The 18,201-nt window shown below is 38.0% G+C and overlaps 1 protein-coding gene across 1 annotated transcript in view; it reads right to left on the bottom strand.

Annotated features, from left to right (window-relative positions):
- LOC126236346 (ATP-binding cassette sub-family C member 12-like) overlaps window positions 1-18,201 on the bottom strand; it is a 535,156-nt gene that overhangs the window by 165,836 nt on the left and 351,119 nt on the right. Inside the window, exon 20 of the mRNA XM_049945576.1 lies at window positions 2,317-2,433. Within this exon, the coding sequence (XP_049801533.1) occupies window positions 2,317-2,433 (117 nt within the window). The remainder of the gene's footprint in view (window positions 1-2,316; window positions 2,434-18,201) is intronic.

The raw sequence follows: 18,201 nt of genomic DNA, 5'->3' as shown, positions 1-18,201 counted from the left end.
ATCACATTCTACTCTTCTCCAAATCCATATTTCAATGGTCTCCAAGCAATTCTCCTTTCTCCACCACACTGTCCACATTTCTTCACAATACAGAGCAATACACCATAAAAAACTCTTCGCTTGGCTTTCCCTTGACTTTATTTAACAGACTACAGATAATGTACCTCCTCCTGCCATACATTTCTCTTGCAGCAGCTTTTCTTGTTTTTATTTTATATCCTTGTTTTTTATTTCTATCCTTGCTTTTATTTCTAGATTACATGTCACATTACTGGTAATTTTGCATCCTTGGTACCTGAAGTTGTCGTTTTGTTCTACTATCTCATCGCAATTTTTCACTTTGATCTTTCTTGATTGTCTAGCAAAAATTATGGCCTAAATTTTTCTCACATTTATCTTTATTCTGTATTCTTAACAGCTGCTGTTCAATTTTTTAACATATTGTTAAGTGGCTTTTCGTTTTCATTCAGTAATTGCACATCACCAGTATATCTTATACATTTTATTATTACTCCTCCTGTTGCAACACCACATTTTTGTTGCAAGCAGTTTTTAACTAAATCATGTGGAAAGATATCAAGCAGAGCAGGTGAATTACATCATCCTTATCTAACTCCTCTGCCATTTTCTTTCCTTCTGTTCTCATTTTCTACTCTTACTTTTTGAGTAATGTATAAATTACTTATTTATTGCTTGGCATCCCACAATTGTCAGGCAAATATGGAACTGAAGGGTTAAGGATGGCCATATTCAATCTATGCATTAACTCAATGGCTTAACATACATATTGTTCATGGGCTGTGCAGGATCATACAGCTATGTCATGTGCCTTGAGTTAAGATATGGGCTTGTCTGCAGTGAGACAAATATAAATACAAACAAATGACATGAGACAGCTCGGGCTATTACTACAGTTACGATTGTTGCATTAATATAAACAATCTTTGTAATATGGAGGCTGCACACACCATATGTCCAATATTAACTCTCAATATGTTTCTGCAATGTTTAGGATCAACAACAGTATTCAGTATCGAAACAGTCCTCCTTTCTGTCCAGCACCAAATTCTGAGGTGGAACAGTTAGTCTAAACCATCATGAGATAAATGCAGAAGACTGTAATGGATACACAACCTGAAGAATTCCTGATGAGCTTCCTCACTATGTTCTGTTTTACTGCCATTTATGGTCACAGCCTCTTAGTGCTGCTTCATCGGTGTACACACTGCACCAATTTTAATGGACTGGAAATGGTTGAAAAGGCTCTAAGTACTGTGGGACTTAACATCTTAGGTCATCAGTCCCGTAGACCTAGAACTACTTAAACCTAACTAATCTAAGGACATCACACACATCCATGCCCAAGGCATAATTTGAACCCGCGACCATAGCAGCAGCGCGGTTCCAAGCTGAAGCGCCTAGAACCGCTTGGCCACAGCAGCTGGCCTCAATGGACTACATCCAACACATGCTGACAGATGCAACTGCACCGTCTTGTGGGTGTCCACATCTGGCTCATATTTTTGGCTGTATACTGAGGTGGACTCAAGGAGTCACTGATAAATAATTTTTTGCATAGGTTGGTATTCAGGACTCACATCACATGAAACTGTTTTCACACACCACTGCACATCATTAAAGTAGTTCAACAGGTCCCTCAAAACACAATTTAGTGATGTATAAATTTGGAATCATCAGTTTAGCAAGAAGGCCAAAAATATTATTTCTATTAATCACCTCTGCAAAGCCTCTTCATAGCTTCTTGTTACAAATAGCTTAGCCATCTCAATAATTCAATGTCAATCCCCTTGTCTTCTGCTTGACAGAGTATGCAAAACTTAAATTTATCAGATTAATGTTTCCACAGGTATAGATATGAAGAAACACACATGATTACAGGTATAAGCTGCGTCAATGAAGATGACTTTTGCACAGCAGGCTGTCCTACATATTCAGGCTAGTCTGAACTCTGATACATGTGATTTCAACTGACTAGTCAAATACAGTCTGATGATTGCTCTTAATACGAAGATATACTTGACTGTATAATGTGATAATACATGAAAAATACTTGACTTGAATTATTTCTCTTCCCTGTGAATGTAGAAGAGTTCACATTACAATACTCTTTTTCCACGCAGAGAGAATTATATACAAATAAATCAATTATAGCTGACCTGTAAATGTAATTGACACAACCTGTTCATTTTTAAATGTAGAAAAAAACTAAAAATATTTTTTAAAATTTAAATTTAAGAAAACTGTTATTTTATTCACTGAATATATATACTAAAAAATAAATACTGGTTATCTTACCTTAAGAAATGAAAAAGCTGCTCCCAGGAAGGCTACAGTTATAAGGATGGTGATGGAAGCAATAATACCATAGAATACATCTGGATTTAGAGTACTGAAAAAGTTTGCTTCAAATTTCTGTGAACACAATGTTTCAAAGATGAAATTATTTTGTTGTGACTGACTGAGAGTTAAATTTTTAAACTGAGACTGACTTGCTTACAACAATACTACCCACAATACACATTGCATTTTTTTCAGTAATTGCATGAGACATGCTGAAATGCAACAGCCAGGGTTAAATCTACTGAAATCTCTGTCATAAGATGACCAGAAACTGATAAATTAGCACATTGCAAGAAATGAAAACAATCATCGCAAAGCACCTGTATACATGAATGAAGATTTATTTATGTTCCCTGTATATGTGCATAACCACAGGTTCATAAACCCATTGAAAAATGTCATCTTACTGGCATTGTAGTAATGGTAACAGAATGGACTGAAAAATGTTTGGCTATATCTTGCACAGTTCAATGTTTCTTCAATAAACATCAGAGGTATACAGGTATTATAATCCATGAATGGGGAAAAAGTTGGTCCTGCAAGTCACCATTAGGTACACTACTGCAGTTACTGGATGTAGAAATGCCTTTGATGGCTTAGGAGACCAATCCTGGCTTGAAATACACAGCCACATAGATTATACAGAAGAGACAGTATAGGGACTGGCTAGGCTTGGTGAAGTTTGCAGTCTGGCATTTCTCATTTCCCAGTTTTTGATACTCCCTGGTGTGTAATGGCTAAGTTCTCTAACTGGATTAAGCCAAAATGAAGTGTTACCTAACAAATGATCTGTCAGCCTGATACTATTTGTGATAGTTTTATCTTAAGTATATCTTTTTCCTTTTTCTCAAAGCTGCCTTTCTCAAAGCTTCTTGATGTACTGGACCTGCTACACAGTGCAACAAAATCTTGCCATATGGCTTCTTCACTTTCTGGAGAGATTTGAGGGATCTACAAGAGCTCCAAACTATGCAAGCTACAAAATGACATGAATATCTTTCAATAACTCTTCTGTGTTTTGTATCCAGTGCATGACATTTATAGCTGTGGGTGGGCAGATCTATTTTCAGTTTGTAACTCACATAAATCATTATATATTCCATACAGAATCTCAGAACAGAATGACATTTTTGTTTAGCTTTCTTCACCTGTTCTCAGGAATTGTCATTACTAGCAGTGCCTCTTGCTCTGTGCTTTCCAAGACACTGCCAAGCAATGGCATAAAAGTATAAGTGGCTCCACCACCACAGGGGGAGATGCTCAATCGCTGTTGCATCTTCTCAATGTTCTGTGCTCACCCTTCTCTCATTACATCTGCACATACATCAAACCACACCATGCATAGTAGGTGGTACTCTACTTAAATACTATGTAAAAAACATTTTTACACACACATCTTTCACTGGTCTCAGAGGAAGAAGTGTAACATGTTGTTCTATGTTGTTATATGTCACACAGTGTCATGTAAATGTAAACACGGCATCGAGTATAGTAATGTTGATGAATCAATCAGTGAACATTAGTTTTGTAGCATCAGTAAAGTGTGTATTATGCAGCAAAATAGTTGAAAATGGAATGAGGATATGCTCTGTTTTTCAAAAGTGGTATCACGCAGAGTGTTTCGGTATTACAAATTTTTGTGACTCTTTTTGTAAATGTAGAGTACATACATGCAATGGTCGTCAATCTGCAGTAGAAATGTGCACTGCTGAACTGAAAGAAAATGTGTTGATGCCTCTTAACATGATATGGAGACATGTGAGAGTATTTATATGTATTAAAAAAGCCGTGAAAACTGTCACAGGTATTTCAAACATGATTATTGGCGAAATCAGTCACGAGTTTGAGAACCCAAAGAAGGTTGTACAACATAAGCAATGTGTAAAAACATTAGTGCCTACAGGGACCTATAATCAATTCAGTGTACGTGATGACAAAATATGTACAGAAATGTCTGTAAACAATATAAACAAACATGTGCAGAAAGACAAAACAAAAGGCCTAAAATTGCAAAGTACCAAATTCAAAGTGAATATATACATTCAGACAGTCATGAATGTGGCCTAGCAGAAATTATATGTATTGAACATGGAATAGATGCTATTTCTTCTGTGAAATCAGGTGCATCAACAGCTGAAGTAACAAGAAACATAAAAGATACAAAAACGTCTAACTCTAATCGATGTACTATAATAATTGGGGGGTGCCAATGATGTATATAAAAATGAATTAATTAAAGCCAAAAATAACTTGAAAGAAACCCTGAGTTGCTACAACAATGGATCAGTAGTTGTCGTTGGAGTTTCATGCAGACATGATCTGATAGAAAGTTCTTGTGTGAATATAGAAATTAATAAGGCAAACGGACAGTTCAAAAAAATATGCAAAGCATTCCTCTACACAAATTTCCTATCGGTTGATTTCTTGCAGAGTAAAGACTTTACTAAACATGGCATGCATTTGCATGTAAGTGGAAATTCACTCCTTGGACATAAAATTGTGCAATTGTCAGATAAAAAAATAATAAAGACCATTGCTATAGTGGGTACTGCAACATCAGCAGCAGTACCCAGTCCAATAACAGCACAAACAACAGCAAAAGCCCAACCAACATCACAATCAGCTTCATCTGCAGCACCACCAACAGTATCATCAATGAGTACTCCAGAAACTACTACAACAGTCTTAGCAACAACACCATAAGCCCAACCAACACCACAATCAGCTTCAGTAACCACTTCATCAGAACCAACAACAGCAGCAGCAATAATTTATGGGCTACCAATTAAAAGAAGTGAGAGGCAGCCAAATCACCTGAAGGATTTTTTAATGTCAGAGAGCCTCAAGAAAGCAGTGTTAAGATAAGTTATAGTTTATTTAACTCTGTGTCTCATTATCAGTTTTCAGTCCTATGTCAAAATGTACAAGGTTTATGTAATAAGTTGGGTGAACTTGAAGTGTTGTTAAGTGACAGCCAGTGAACACTGGTTGCAAAACTCTCAAATATGTACAGCAGCCCTTCCCAAATTTAAAATTATAAGCAGTTTTTGCAGAGAAAAGTACAGATGTGGAGGTGTATGTATTTATGTTAGAGACAATATTAATTCCAAAGAAGTAAAGTTAAGCAATGTGAAGCATATAGAAAAAGAATTTGTATACTGTGTCTGTGAACCAACTGACTGTGGTTTGGTAATTGTATATATAGGTCACCTTCAGGGAATATTCCTTTATTTTTAAAAAATCTTGAGGATCTAATGAATGAATTGAGACATAGGTAAAAATCAACAGTTGTACTGGGTGATTTCAATGTCAATTTTAGAAGTAATAATAATGCACACAAGGATCAATTCCTAAATCTCTTCACCTCATATAATTTAGAAGCCACAGTAACTGATATCACCAGGTATGGAGATCAGTGTGAGACAACAACTGATCAGGTGTTTTTTAACAAAGAGACCAGTATTTATGAGGTTGAAGTAACAGATACCAGTTCCTCTAATCACATGGAATTCAAGCTCTTACTAAAAACATGGTTAGGAAAAAAATGCAGTGGAAACCTTATAGAAACAAGATACAAAATGAAAGTAGCCTTAGGAATTTTCATAGCATTTTGCATAGTGTTGAATGGGGCAGAGACCCAAACAAAGCTGTAGACTCTAAACTTGAGTCATTATTCTCTGTTCATAAATACTGCTGAAAAAAGATGTTGCTTTCCCCCTTAGAAAAGTAAAAAGCTTTCTCAAATCAAATTCATGGTTAACTGCAGGAATTAAGAAATCTGCAGGTACTGTTAGAAATCTGGGTTGGCATTCAAAGTGTTATGCAGCATTAAAGCCATATCTTAGATACTACAGAAAAGTCTATAGAAAAGTTATTCATGCAGCAAAAAAACTGAACAATGATTTAATTACCAGAAAAGGCAGCAATAAAACCAGATCAGTTTGGAAGATCATAAACCATAACATAGGTAAATCCAAAGTGACAAACAATAATCTTATTATAAAAAGGGGAGGAAAAGTTGTTGAAGACCCTCTATATGTTGCCAATATGTTCCATGACTGCAGCATTAACACTGCCCAAAATCTTATCAGAACGTGGGGAACTCTAAAGTTAGTAAGTCAAAAGTTCCCACAAATGAAAAGACAATGTTTTTGTACCCAGTTACGCATTTAGAAGTAAGAAATTTAATTAATAAGCTGAAAAATAAAATGTCCTGTGGATGTGATGGTATTCCTGATAAGGTCACAAAAGGCATATTGCAAACAAAATAATAACTAAATTAGTTTATATTATTAATATATTATTTAAAACTAGTGAATTCCCTTCTGCACTCAAAAAATCAATAATGAAGCCACTGTATAAAAAAGACTGTCCATATACCATAAAAATTATAGGCCATTGTCACAACTATCAGGTTTTGCTAAACTTATTGAGAGTAGTTGGACAATAAACTGCACATGTGATCAAAAGTAAGAGCTGTCAGTTCTTGTACAGGGGCAACATGACACAGCAATTGATACACCTTAGGTGGAATACACATGAGGAATAAGGCTTTGCACAAATTTGAGTCTGTCACACTGAAAGCCAAAAAGCGCTGTCTGAGTCTTTTTTCAAAAGTTTCTCAATCCTCAGCTGAACCATCATATAGAGGAAAGTGGGTGGATAGACCCTGTCTGTTAATGAAAGCCACGAATTTGGTCACTGCCAAAGTAAGCTGTTCAGTCAGGAGTGGTAGCACAGTGTTCATAATGACTAAACCTGATGAAACCATACTTACAGATTGCACATGCAGAAACTATTTCAAACTCATCACCAGTCATGTAGAAACCATGTAATACATGAAACCAATCCAAGTAGCACAAATGTGGATTTATTCATAAACTTCTGATTGTTATGGAAATAAGCCTCTCATGACTCCACACATAACAAGACAAAATAATCATACAGAAGGTGCAACAAAAGTGATACACAGAACAATTGATGTGAGGAATACAAACTAAAAGAATATAGTGAGATTCAGTCATCTCTGCTCCATGCATATAGAAGTGTGAGTTGGGAGTAGACTGCGTGGAACAGACAGTGCCTTGTGCACATTTCCTACAGGCGACCTCAAGTGGCAGGCCTGTGCTGATACATTTGGTGGTTGATTTAAGTATATAAACATGGTGATGGTACACTCAGCACACTCAAACTGACATGCACTAGTAGCAGGATACAGTGGGCTGCTTGGCGATTAATTAGGAAGATGGCTGTTCATCTGGAGTGCAGACCATGCTCAGGTCTGCATACTCCTTTACTCCTGCCATCTGAAATAAGGGTGACAAACATTAACCCCTTCCATGTACAATCAGTCCCAATACTCATACACATCTGGAATGTCATGTACAATGTATAAGGCAATGCACTGGAAAGACTAACAAGCATTCCCTAGGCTACCAACGCAACCTTCATGAAACTATGATACTTACATGAATTGTGCTCCTTGGTGCCTTTATGATCAGTAGAAGGTTTCAACTTTATTCTCAGCAGTGCGCTTTGAATACTACTCAATGGTGTGGGATCCGTACCAGAAAAGGTTGATAGAAGAGATAGAGAAGATCCAACGGAGAGCAGCGCGCTTTGTTACAGGATAATTTAGTAATCGCGAAAGCGTTACGGAGATGATAGATAAACTCCGGTGGAAGACTCTGCAGGAGAGACGCTCAGTAGCTCGGTACGGGCTTATGTTAAAGTTTCGAGAACGTATCTTCACCGAAGAGTCCAGCAGTATATTGCTCCCTCCTACATATATCTCGCGAAGAGACCATGAGGATAAAATCAGAGAGATTAGAGCCCACACAGAAGCATACAGACAATTCTTCTTTCCACGAACAATACGAGACTGGAATAGAAGGGAGAACCGATAGAGGTACTCAGGGTACCCTCCGCCACACACCGTCAGGTGGCTTGCGGAGTATGGATGTAGATGTAGATGTAGATGTAGAATTATTACATTCGGTACTCTCTGTCAGTGCCTCATTAAAATATGCCAAATAAATTTTAATTGCTCAGTAGTGTATTTCTATGAGTGTAGGAGTATTGGGGTGCAAAAAGAGGGAAGAGTGACTGAAAGAAACAAAAAGTCAAGAACTGAAATAGTACTGTCAGTAAAATAATGCAGGTTTCACAACATTTACAATAAACATGATGTATTCCAAGTTCTACATTGGATCCTTTGTTGTTTTTAATATAAGTCAAGTGTTTTTATCCTGCACTTTCACGAGATTCAGATTTTGTCATAATTTTTGAGTAAACAGGAGGAGGAGAGGAGGAGGAGATTAGTGTTTAACGTCCCGTCGACAACTAGGTCATTAGAGACGGAGCACAAGCTCGGATTAGGAAAGGATGGGGAAGGAAATCAGCCGTGCCCTTTCGAAGGAACCATCCCGGCATTTGCCTGAAGTGATCTAGGGAAATAATGGAAACATAAATCAGGATGGCCGGATGCGGGATTGAACCGTCCTCCTCCAGAATGCGAGTCCAGTGTGCTAACCACTGCGCCACCTCGCTCGGTGAATAAACAGGAAAAAATGGTATTAAATCCTAAAAGAAAAGCTCATGATATATTTTCAAACATCAGCAGATAGTCCAGAGAAAATGGACTATCATTACATTTTGACAAAATTAAATTAATACAGTTAAATAATTCTTTTAAAGCCCAAGTGTGTATCAAAATAACTCGTTCCAGCTGTTATAAAAATCAACTAAAATGTTTTGTTCTGTTTGTTTCCCTGATATTGATAAAAAGCATTATATTGTCACATTTGTATTTGATGGACCTTCCAGTTGGTTGCACCGTACTGCCATTTGAGAGTGCTGACATGCAGAATGGTTTCATGGAACTGTCTTGCTGCTGCTGAGGGGTGCTGAGGAGACAGGTTTGTGGCTGGTGGCTGTCAATGGTTATTTCCTGGAGCTCCATCCTTGGCTCCAAGCACTGCTACAGTTCACCCCATTACAGTTCTTCCTTCCTAAGAAAAATCTGGTCTCCAGATTACCATTGGAAACTGGCTGTTGTATATCACTGATTTATTTACAAGAATTTACAACTTGTGTCCACTACCTCACTCACAGCTACACTTGGTCATTTACACTACTTACAATTCTTTGTGATCTCTCCAGCACTTGGCTCACACATGAAGTTTTTGCTCGCAGTTGATTCTGTCCTTCATCAGACTGCTTCCCATTGGTGTGGTTATCACTGGTTTAAACCCGTAATTTTGGCAACTATCCACATGAAGCATTAGTATGCAATATCTGTTATGGCTGAAATCATTCAGGCAGCTGAGTTACCATTGATGTTCAGAGGGATGCTTTTCATATCACCTAAAAGGTGCTCCATTTATATGTAGCCATTTTGCACAGCTAACATCTGATCTAGGGAGGCAAGCAGATTTGGGTCTAAAGTGTTATTCAAGAAAATTAGATTTTCAGGAGGCAGGGTCTCCAAGGGCGGGTCAGGTTAATAAATTAACATGTGGGTGATATTTAGGTCAGTGGTTTCAGTGGCCATGGTAAGTAATTGGAAAGTTGGTTCAGAAATGTTTTTCAAGTGACATTGATCAATAACCCTTGACCCTATAGCTCTTATGCACTGTGTGCTATTGTAATGTCCTTGCTTGTAACATGTGCAAATAATAACCACTGTGTTTTCCATGAAATATAACCAATGCAGACCCTCTATTTAGAAGGCTTACATTTTGGCTTGATTATCTCTTTATGACATACTGTTGCAGATTTCTGGCAGTGGATTTATGACATACTGTTGCAGATTTCTGGCAGTGGAACAATGTCAAATCACATGACCTGGAGATGATGTGTACCCATTGCATATGGCAGATGGTGATTGTCCTGGCTCAGCAATGTAGTAATTTCTGTTGTTACTTTAATATATCTGCTCATAGCATAAGTGCATAGTGCTGTGTCAGAATCACTGTAGGGATGTCCTGCTGTTCTTGCCTAATTTTATCCTACTCTTCCTTTATCCCAGGCACTCCCTCCCCTCTTCTGAAAGTGGTATCAGGAATGGAGCCAACACCTCTGAGGTCCCTATTGAAGGTTGAACATGACTTGTGTGAACTACAGTGGTGTGAGCTGCAAGTTTTAATTTAGTATTAAGGGGTGATATCATTTCTATCACTTGGTAGGGCACATGGAAACATGTAACAATTTGTTTAATCTCTTCCTTTGGTTCATAGGGTTGGTTAGCATAACTCATTGTCCGACATGATACTCTGGTAATACTACTCTCTGCTTATGAGTATTTTTCTATCATTCCAAGGCTTCTGCATTTATCTTTTTAATGTGGTGCCAAATATTTTTTAACCTTTCCAAGAAATTTTTTACTGATGCTATACCTTTTCCTGTAGGGGTCTCACATAGCTCAAAAGGAGATGGCATCTTCTGACCAAAAACACTCTTGGGAGGATAACCCTGTACTCCCATGGATTTTTGAGTTATATACTGCTACTTCACAAGAGAGTAGGGCATCTCAATCATTGTGGTGACTGTTAATGTAAAAATGCAACATTTTTCCTACTGTATGATGGACTCTCTCAGTATATACATTTGCTTGTGACTGAAAAGCACATGTTCTTCACTTGCCTGCAAGTGCAATACACTGATTTTAAGTTTCTTAATGTTTAAAAATTGACACAACTGTTTTTTTTTTAAGTTGAACATAACATTTATTCCTTGGTTTGGTATCGTGTATTCTGCTGGTGCATGAGCATATGGTCTCAGTATGTCCACACCACTCAACAGAAATGGTTTATCTGCCTCTGGTAACACCTGCAATGTAATTTTTTGATGACTGAACTCTGCCTTTTGTGCACATGGAACATAATTTTTTACACAACATTTAATATATGTTTGCATTTCATCAACCATAAATGTTGCACAACTCTGCATCCCATAGCTATGTGCCACTGTGTCTAGCTTGCACTGAACCATGAATCTGCCTCAACATCTCATTTCATAATTTTGCTGGTACCACTAAGTGTAAACCACATCTTGCCTTCTGCAAAGTACTCTGACTTCCATGCTGATTTGTGACTGCCCAACAAACCACCGACAGTTTGCATCAGTGTTTTGTGCTTCTCTCCAATCTTCCATGTCTACCTGGCACATTACACAGTGTGTATTTTATGACTGAGACCATCAGTGTTTCTACGTATCTTATGCAGTTGATGTACTACCTCAGAATCAAATTCACTCAGTTGTAACATCCATCTAATAAAACAACTGGTTAGATCTTTAAGTCTTAGTAACCATTTCAAAGCTGCATGATGAGTTATTACTTTGAAGCATTGTCCATACATGAGTGGAAATAAGTTACTGTATATACTAACACTAGCATTTCTTTTCCAGTAGCTGAATAATTTTTCTGGCTCCTTTTAACCCTTGCAGTCCACCATCTAACAGCTACTGGAAAGTTGTGGCATGTTTTCAGTCCATGTGCATGTGTCAATATAGATAATGATCAGATGGAGTTGAGAATGATGTTTTTGGATGATCTTCAGACACTAGCTGTAATTGATGGTACCTACTTTGTAGGTCCATAGTTGTAAGATAATGACACTGCACTAGATTATCTAAGGTCTCTGTTATATAATGTGTATTTTAGGCATGTGAGGGTTTTCTTGTTTAAGTAATGGTAGTTGCAACAAAACCTATATGCTTTGCTGGTCTCTGATGATTTCTTTGGTACAATGACAAGTGCAGACGTTGACCATAGCAGTTTTGCGCCCTAAAACCACAATAAAAAAAAAAAAATGTGCAGACGTCAATCCCACCTCAATGTTATTGATCTAAAAACTCTTCCATGATAGTTGACAAATGCTATGAGATGCTGTAGTTTCTTATTGATAGGTGGCTTATTTTTAGTGGGAATATGATGTTGAGTTAGTGGTAGCAGGTGATGCTCCACCAGGATCAAATAACTCAGCACATTCTTCTAATAGTCTATCCATGTCATCCTTATCCTGTCCTTCTATATGTGATACTTTCCTCTTCAGTGTAGTTAAGCAGACAAACCATTCTGGCATTGTACATACTGGCATAAAATTCCTATTTAATTCACCTTCATTCAGTGCTTCTAAGCTAACTATCAGAGTGTCTTGTGATAGTTTCAACATTTCAGAACTAAAGTTAACTGACATGTGCAACTCTGCTTCCATCAGTCCTGTATGTAAGACATACTACATCATGTAAATCACTGTGCTTTGTCTAATTCATCTCTCTCAGGTAAAGGCTCAACTATACATGAAGAGTTGACTAGGATAAATGCTCCTACATCAACCCAGATTAGTTTTCCAGTGCCTTTTGGTATTATGTCCTGTGAGTTGATTTTCAGGGACCCCATACATGGTTTAGGTTACCAACCCTGGCATCGGTGAAATCCTTATGACAGTAATGGTTTTCCATCTGTAAAACCCAGGTGAAATAATGTTCCATCCAGTTGTACTATATGCCATCTTTGATGTTATGTGAAAACAGGAAATTTAACCTGAATATGACTTTGTAGCCACTGCCAACCTTAGGAAGAACTTCTACATTGTCCCAGATGTTACTTCCCCCCACTCAGAATATAGCACTATTGAACTGAGTGAATCAACATGACCGCTACCTATGCTGCTTAATCTCCAGCACAGTGGACTGAGTTCTACTTTACCAAGTATATTCCTGCTTGCCACAGATACTTGAGAACCAGTACCTTGCACAATTTTACTTTCAGATACCCAGTTAGAAACAAGACTGCCATTGATTCAACAAGGGGGAAGCCTGTACTACCCCTTAGTGGGAATGTTATAAAGTAGACACACTGCAATTTGTATTGTTTAAAAGGGAGAGCATGATGTTCACCTTGTGACTGCCTTCCCTATCCCTCGAAACATTTATTTGTACAATTTTGTTTGGAATGACCAAATTGTTTACATGCCTACAGTTACATTAAATTGCATCTTTGCAGTTACCCTTCATATGATGTGTATGACCACATTTAAGATATTTGATATCTGTATTAAATATTGCTTCCTTTCCCATGGTTTGTGAACATATCAATTTCAGCTAGTGCTACTGTGGTTTCTACTGCTTCATTTAGAGTCTTTGGGGATTCCAAACAAACTCTACATGACATTTCTGGCAGTAAACCCCACAAAAATGCATCAAGTACTCTCTGTTTGGCTTGCTCTAATATGGCCTTATTTGCTTTATCATCCTCAGTGAGCTCATATGTATTGATATTAATTTTGCAAATGTGGTCTACAAAATTCTCTATTGATTTCTAGTGTTTCTGGAATATCCCATTAAGCTGCCTGTGGTAGTATATTGATGTCTTTTTCCCTCTATATCTGTCTACTAACACTTTCCTGAAGTCTCAGATGACTGCACTTCTCTTAGTTTCTCATGGCAGATCACATTTTCTCTAGTGTCTCATGTTAAATTTAGTTTTGCTACACTCAATAACTGTTCAGTACTACCATTTCCCAACATGAAGCTACAATGTGTATAACTTTGCTTCCGCCATTTTTCCCCAACATTTGATACTTTAATGAAATAAATTGGTTACACATGTATCATTCAAAGTATTTTCCATTGCTGGCCACTACTTTCTTCCATCTTTTGGGCAGTGCACAAATCCCATGTCAAAAAAATTATTTACATTTTGAAGTGATTCACAAATCGATCCAATTTGTGACTTCTTCATGAGATCAGGAGTGTTGGTCAGCCAGGCCACGCACCATTGATCTAAATAGGTGAGGGGACAATGTCTGGAGGATAAGGTGGGTGGGATAGGACTTCCCATTCTAATGTTTCCAAGTACATTTTGACCTCTTTTGCAAAATCACATTATCGTGCCTCTCACTGTATTGCGGCCATTTGTCCTTTAATGCTCTGCTCAAACACATTAATTGCATTCGATAATGAGCACCTGTGATTGTTTCACTTGGTTTTAACACATCATAGTACACAACACCGAGCTGATCTTACCAAATACAGAGCATGATCTTGGAGCCATGAATATTCGGTTTGGCCATTGATGTGGAAGCATGGCCAGGATATTCCCATGATTTTTTGGGTTTAGGGTTGTCGTAATGAACCCATTTTTTGTCCCCAGTCACAATGAGATGCAGAAATCTGTTGCCTCTGAAGCAACTGTTCACAAACACACAAACACCATTGCCTCTGAAGCAACTGTTCACAAACACACAAACGCCGTTCAATGTCTCTTGGTTTCAGCTCACACGGGACCTAAGTTCCTTCTTTCTGAATCATGCTTACAGCCTTGAGACATTTTGAAGTGGCTTGCTGTGTCACTCCCACTAATCATGCCAATTCTTCTTGTGTTTGACGCAAGTCTTAACTCAGCAATGTCTCCAATTCTGCATCTTCGAAAACATTCTCTCTTCCACCACTATGTTGGCCTACGACATTAAAATCATCATTCTTGAAGCACTGAAACCACTCACAACACATTCTTTCACTAATAGTGTCCTTACCATATGCACTTGAGAGCATTCAATGAGACTCAAGTGCTGTTTTCTTCATGTTGAAACAAAACAGTAACACCTCCCGCAAATGACGAGAATTAGGCTCGTAAACTAACATTTTCAATCAAGAAAAACTTTATGATGCAGACACAAATGGACTAATGTTTGAATGAGGTTATGTTGACTGAGGTCTATGCTAACTGCCTCACATCTGTGATCTGTTTCTTTCGACCGCTACTTACCATTGTCGCCACCTATCGGCAAATGGCGGAAGCAAAGTTGTAAACATTGTATATCCAAATTGTCAAAAAACCCAGAAACCTGCCCCAAGTTTCTTGGGAAATGGAGTGTTCAACAAAGTGGTGTTTGTACCAAGGAAATGTGCACTAGGGTGTGACTATCCCCTTCCTTCCTCTCTTAGTTGCCCTAATCTGCCTGCAGCCGAGCTACTTGGTCCATCAGATGCTGGATGATATCTTGCACCAAAATTTGTTTTCCATACTACCTACTTATTACCTATACAAGTATATAGTATACTCAAGATAACATGAAAAGGAAGAAGAATGGACAGCAAAATGACCATACAGGCACAAAAAACCTCTAAAAAGACACTTACTCAAGTTGCTCCATAAGATATCCTTGCTGTAGAACCCTGGAACTGATTTCTGTCTCCCGGTTATCAACCATCTAGTTCTACCGCAGTTCTTCTGACACCAATTATAGTCAAGCAGAGGGGAGAAGACACACTTGTGACAGTAATTCTAATTGGGTTTCAGAGATGGCTGAGTATGGGTGGTCATTCTCTGCTAAAGATGGACACAGGTGCAGCAGGAGATGACAGTTTGTAGATACAAGTATTTCTTTATTACTGTTTGTTTACTATCACTGGACTTTGAATCCGCTAGTGGTGATAGTGGATGAGGTTAATGCACATCATGAGTCTCTGGCATGGTGTCAATAGTTAATAGCACTGAGCAAGCACTTCCACTGTGGCTGCCACACAAGGAAAAGCTCACACTTTCTGGCCCATGAAGTACTGGGCCAATGAAGTGCCCTGGTCTGAATACATCATGCTGTGCCATGTCCACTTGTGCTGGGCATGGGAATGTTCCACTGATGCCTTGGCAGGGACAGGGATGGCTGGATTGCTTTCGTTGTAGTTCTGTGAAGGTGGCACAGTGCCGAGCTGCCCATTCACCCAGATGCTCAGGTGGCAGATTGAGGTCCAAAGCCTGGTGTTGGTAGAGATGGCCATGTCATTGATACAGTGTTGAACAACACAGACTGCACATCACATTGTTGGCCAGCTGTTCAACAATAATGGTTAGTCCAGGGTGGGGTTTAAATGCAGCTGCTAATTGCTGACTTTGCAGAAGGGTGACATTTCTGTGTTACTGCAGAATTTTTCTGAAACAGAGGCAATGACCAAAGTGGACATCATCACGCAACCATTCATGATGCCAGAGTTGCTTCCTGAAGGCTGGCTGCAAGGCATTGTCAGGCACAAGTCTAATGATATGGGAGTGGTGACTTCTGCTGCCGAGGGATGCCAAACAGGCAGGGGCACCAAATGATGGTGGTCAATGCACATGTCCTGATGCACTGTTCTTGGCTACAAGCACTGCTGCAGTCCATTCTGTTATATTATGAATCACTTGTACACCAGTTTCAGTGATCTTCTGCCTTTGTCTAATACGGATGTATTTGAGCCCCTGTGTCAATAGCAAGCAACACAGTTTTTTAGGTGTCCTTCAAAGTCTCTAGTAAACAATTCATGTATATCAAGAACAGCAGTGCATCAACTACAGAATCTTGTGGAACACCACTTTTAATGTTTCCCCACCCTTAATTTAGTTTCATTTGTTGGTAACATTTGTTAATCAGAAGATCTGTTTCCATTTGTTAATAAATGACATCAATCATGAATGTGAGAGGGAAGGCAAGTGGGGGGGGGGGGGGGGGTTACATTTAAAACAATAACATTTCAGTTTTTCTAGAAGAATCTATGATCTATGCAAAGGGCTTGGTAAGATCAAAGAGAATTCACATAAAGTATTTTTTCTTGTTGAGTTCCACTAGAACTGAGTTTGTGGAATCATCTCTATAGGGAAGCTATTACATAAATCAAACTGAACTGTTGTTAGAAGTTATTGTCAGAAAGGTGGTTTGATATTCTGTCATAATCTACCTTTTCAATAATTTTTAAGAGCCTGAGAAGGAGGGAGACTGGCCTACAGCTGGAAGTTATTTGGTTTTCTTCACTTTAATAAATGTGTATTACTATTACGCATTAAGCTCTCTCATGAAGTATAACTTGACACAAAGGCTGATTACAAAGTGTTATAAAGCTTTTAGTACTTTCATTGGAATATTGTCACAATCAAAGACTGCTACTCTTCCCTGACCTAATAATTTTTGTGATCAATTATATAGCTGACTGGGAAAAACTGATGTCTCTTATGGGTGTATGCAAAGCTTGTCCAAGTAAATCTATGGCTCTGCTTTCAATGGTCCAATTCTACCACTATTTACAACTGTTATTAGAAAGAAATCATTGTCGTAAACAATTTGAAATTAACGAAATCTGTCTTTATACTACTTCATCAGGACACTGACTACCATTTGCCCTCATGAGTTTATATTTATTTTAAGCCTCACAATAATCAAAATTACCTTGACTTTATTTTGGAAATTTCATTTTCTTTCACACAGTGTATGTGTTTCATTTTCTTTAGGATGTGGTGAAGAATTTTGCAATATTGTTTCTAGTGCCCCTTTAAGTTTTGATTATATGAAATCCTCTGCACAATATAAAGAGCTCTCTTTCTGGCGGAACATATTTTGATCCCAATGTTTGTCGTCTTTTTTTCTTGGTTTCCACTTTTATTGTCCCTGGCCCATTCTAAAAGGCATAAAGCATTCATAGAGCACATGTGTTTTTAGTAAAAAATTAAATTTTATGTCTACTATGTGTCATTGGTTAACTTCTTCCTATCATTCACCCAATAAATTCTCTCTCAATAATGTAAATTATATGAAACTGTATTTATCTTTGAAAGCAGAGCACATTTTTAAAGATGTTTTATTGCTGCCCTATAACCACTGTGGCCAAGTAAGACATTTATTATTGAACTCACTTTTGTTTCATGAAAGACAATTGTATTTAGTAATAAATTATCAGTCACTGTCACTTAGTGTCCAACTCTCATTGAGAATGTTACTATGGGGAACAAGACAAATCAAGCAATCAGTAATTCTCAGATCCTCCTGTCAGTATTACTTGAGGTGAAGTCAGTCTCAAACAACCACA

This window comes from Schistocerca nitens, chromosome 2 (genome assembly GCF_023898315.1).
Source record: "Schistocerca nitens isolate TAMUIC-IGC-003100 chromosome 2, iqSchNite1.1, whole genome shotgun sequence".
Taxonomy (NCBI): Eukaryota; Metazoa; Arthropoda; class Insecta; order Orthoptera; family Acrididae; genus Schistocerca; species Schistocerca nitens.
The sequence above is the reverse complement of the archived record's forward strand: the minus strand, read 5'-3'. Positions and strand labels throughout refer to the sequence as shown.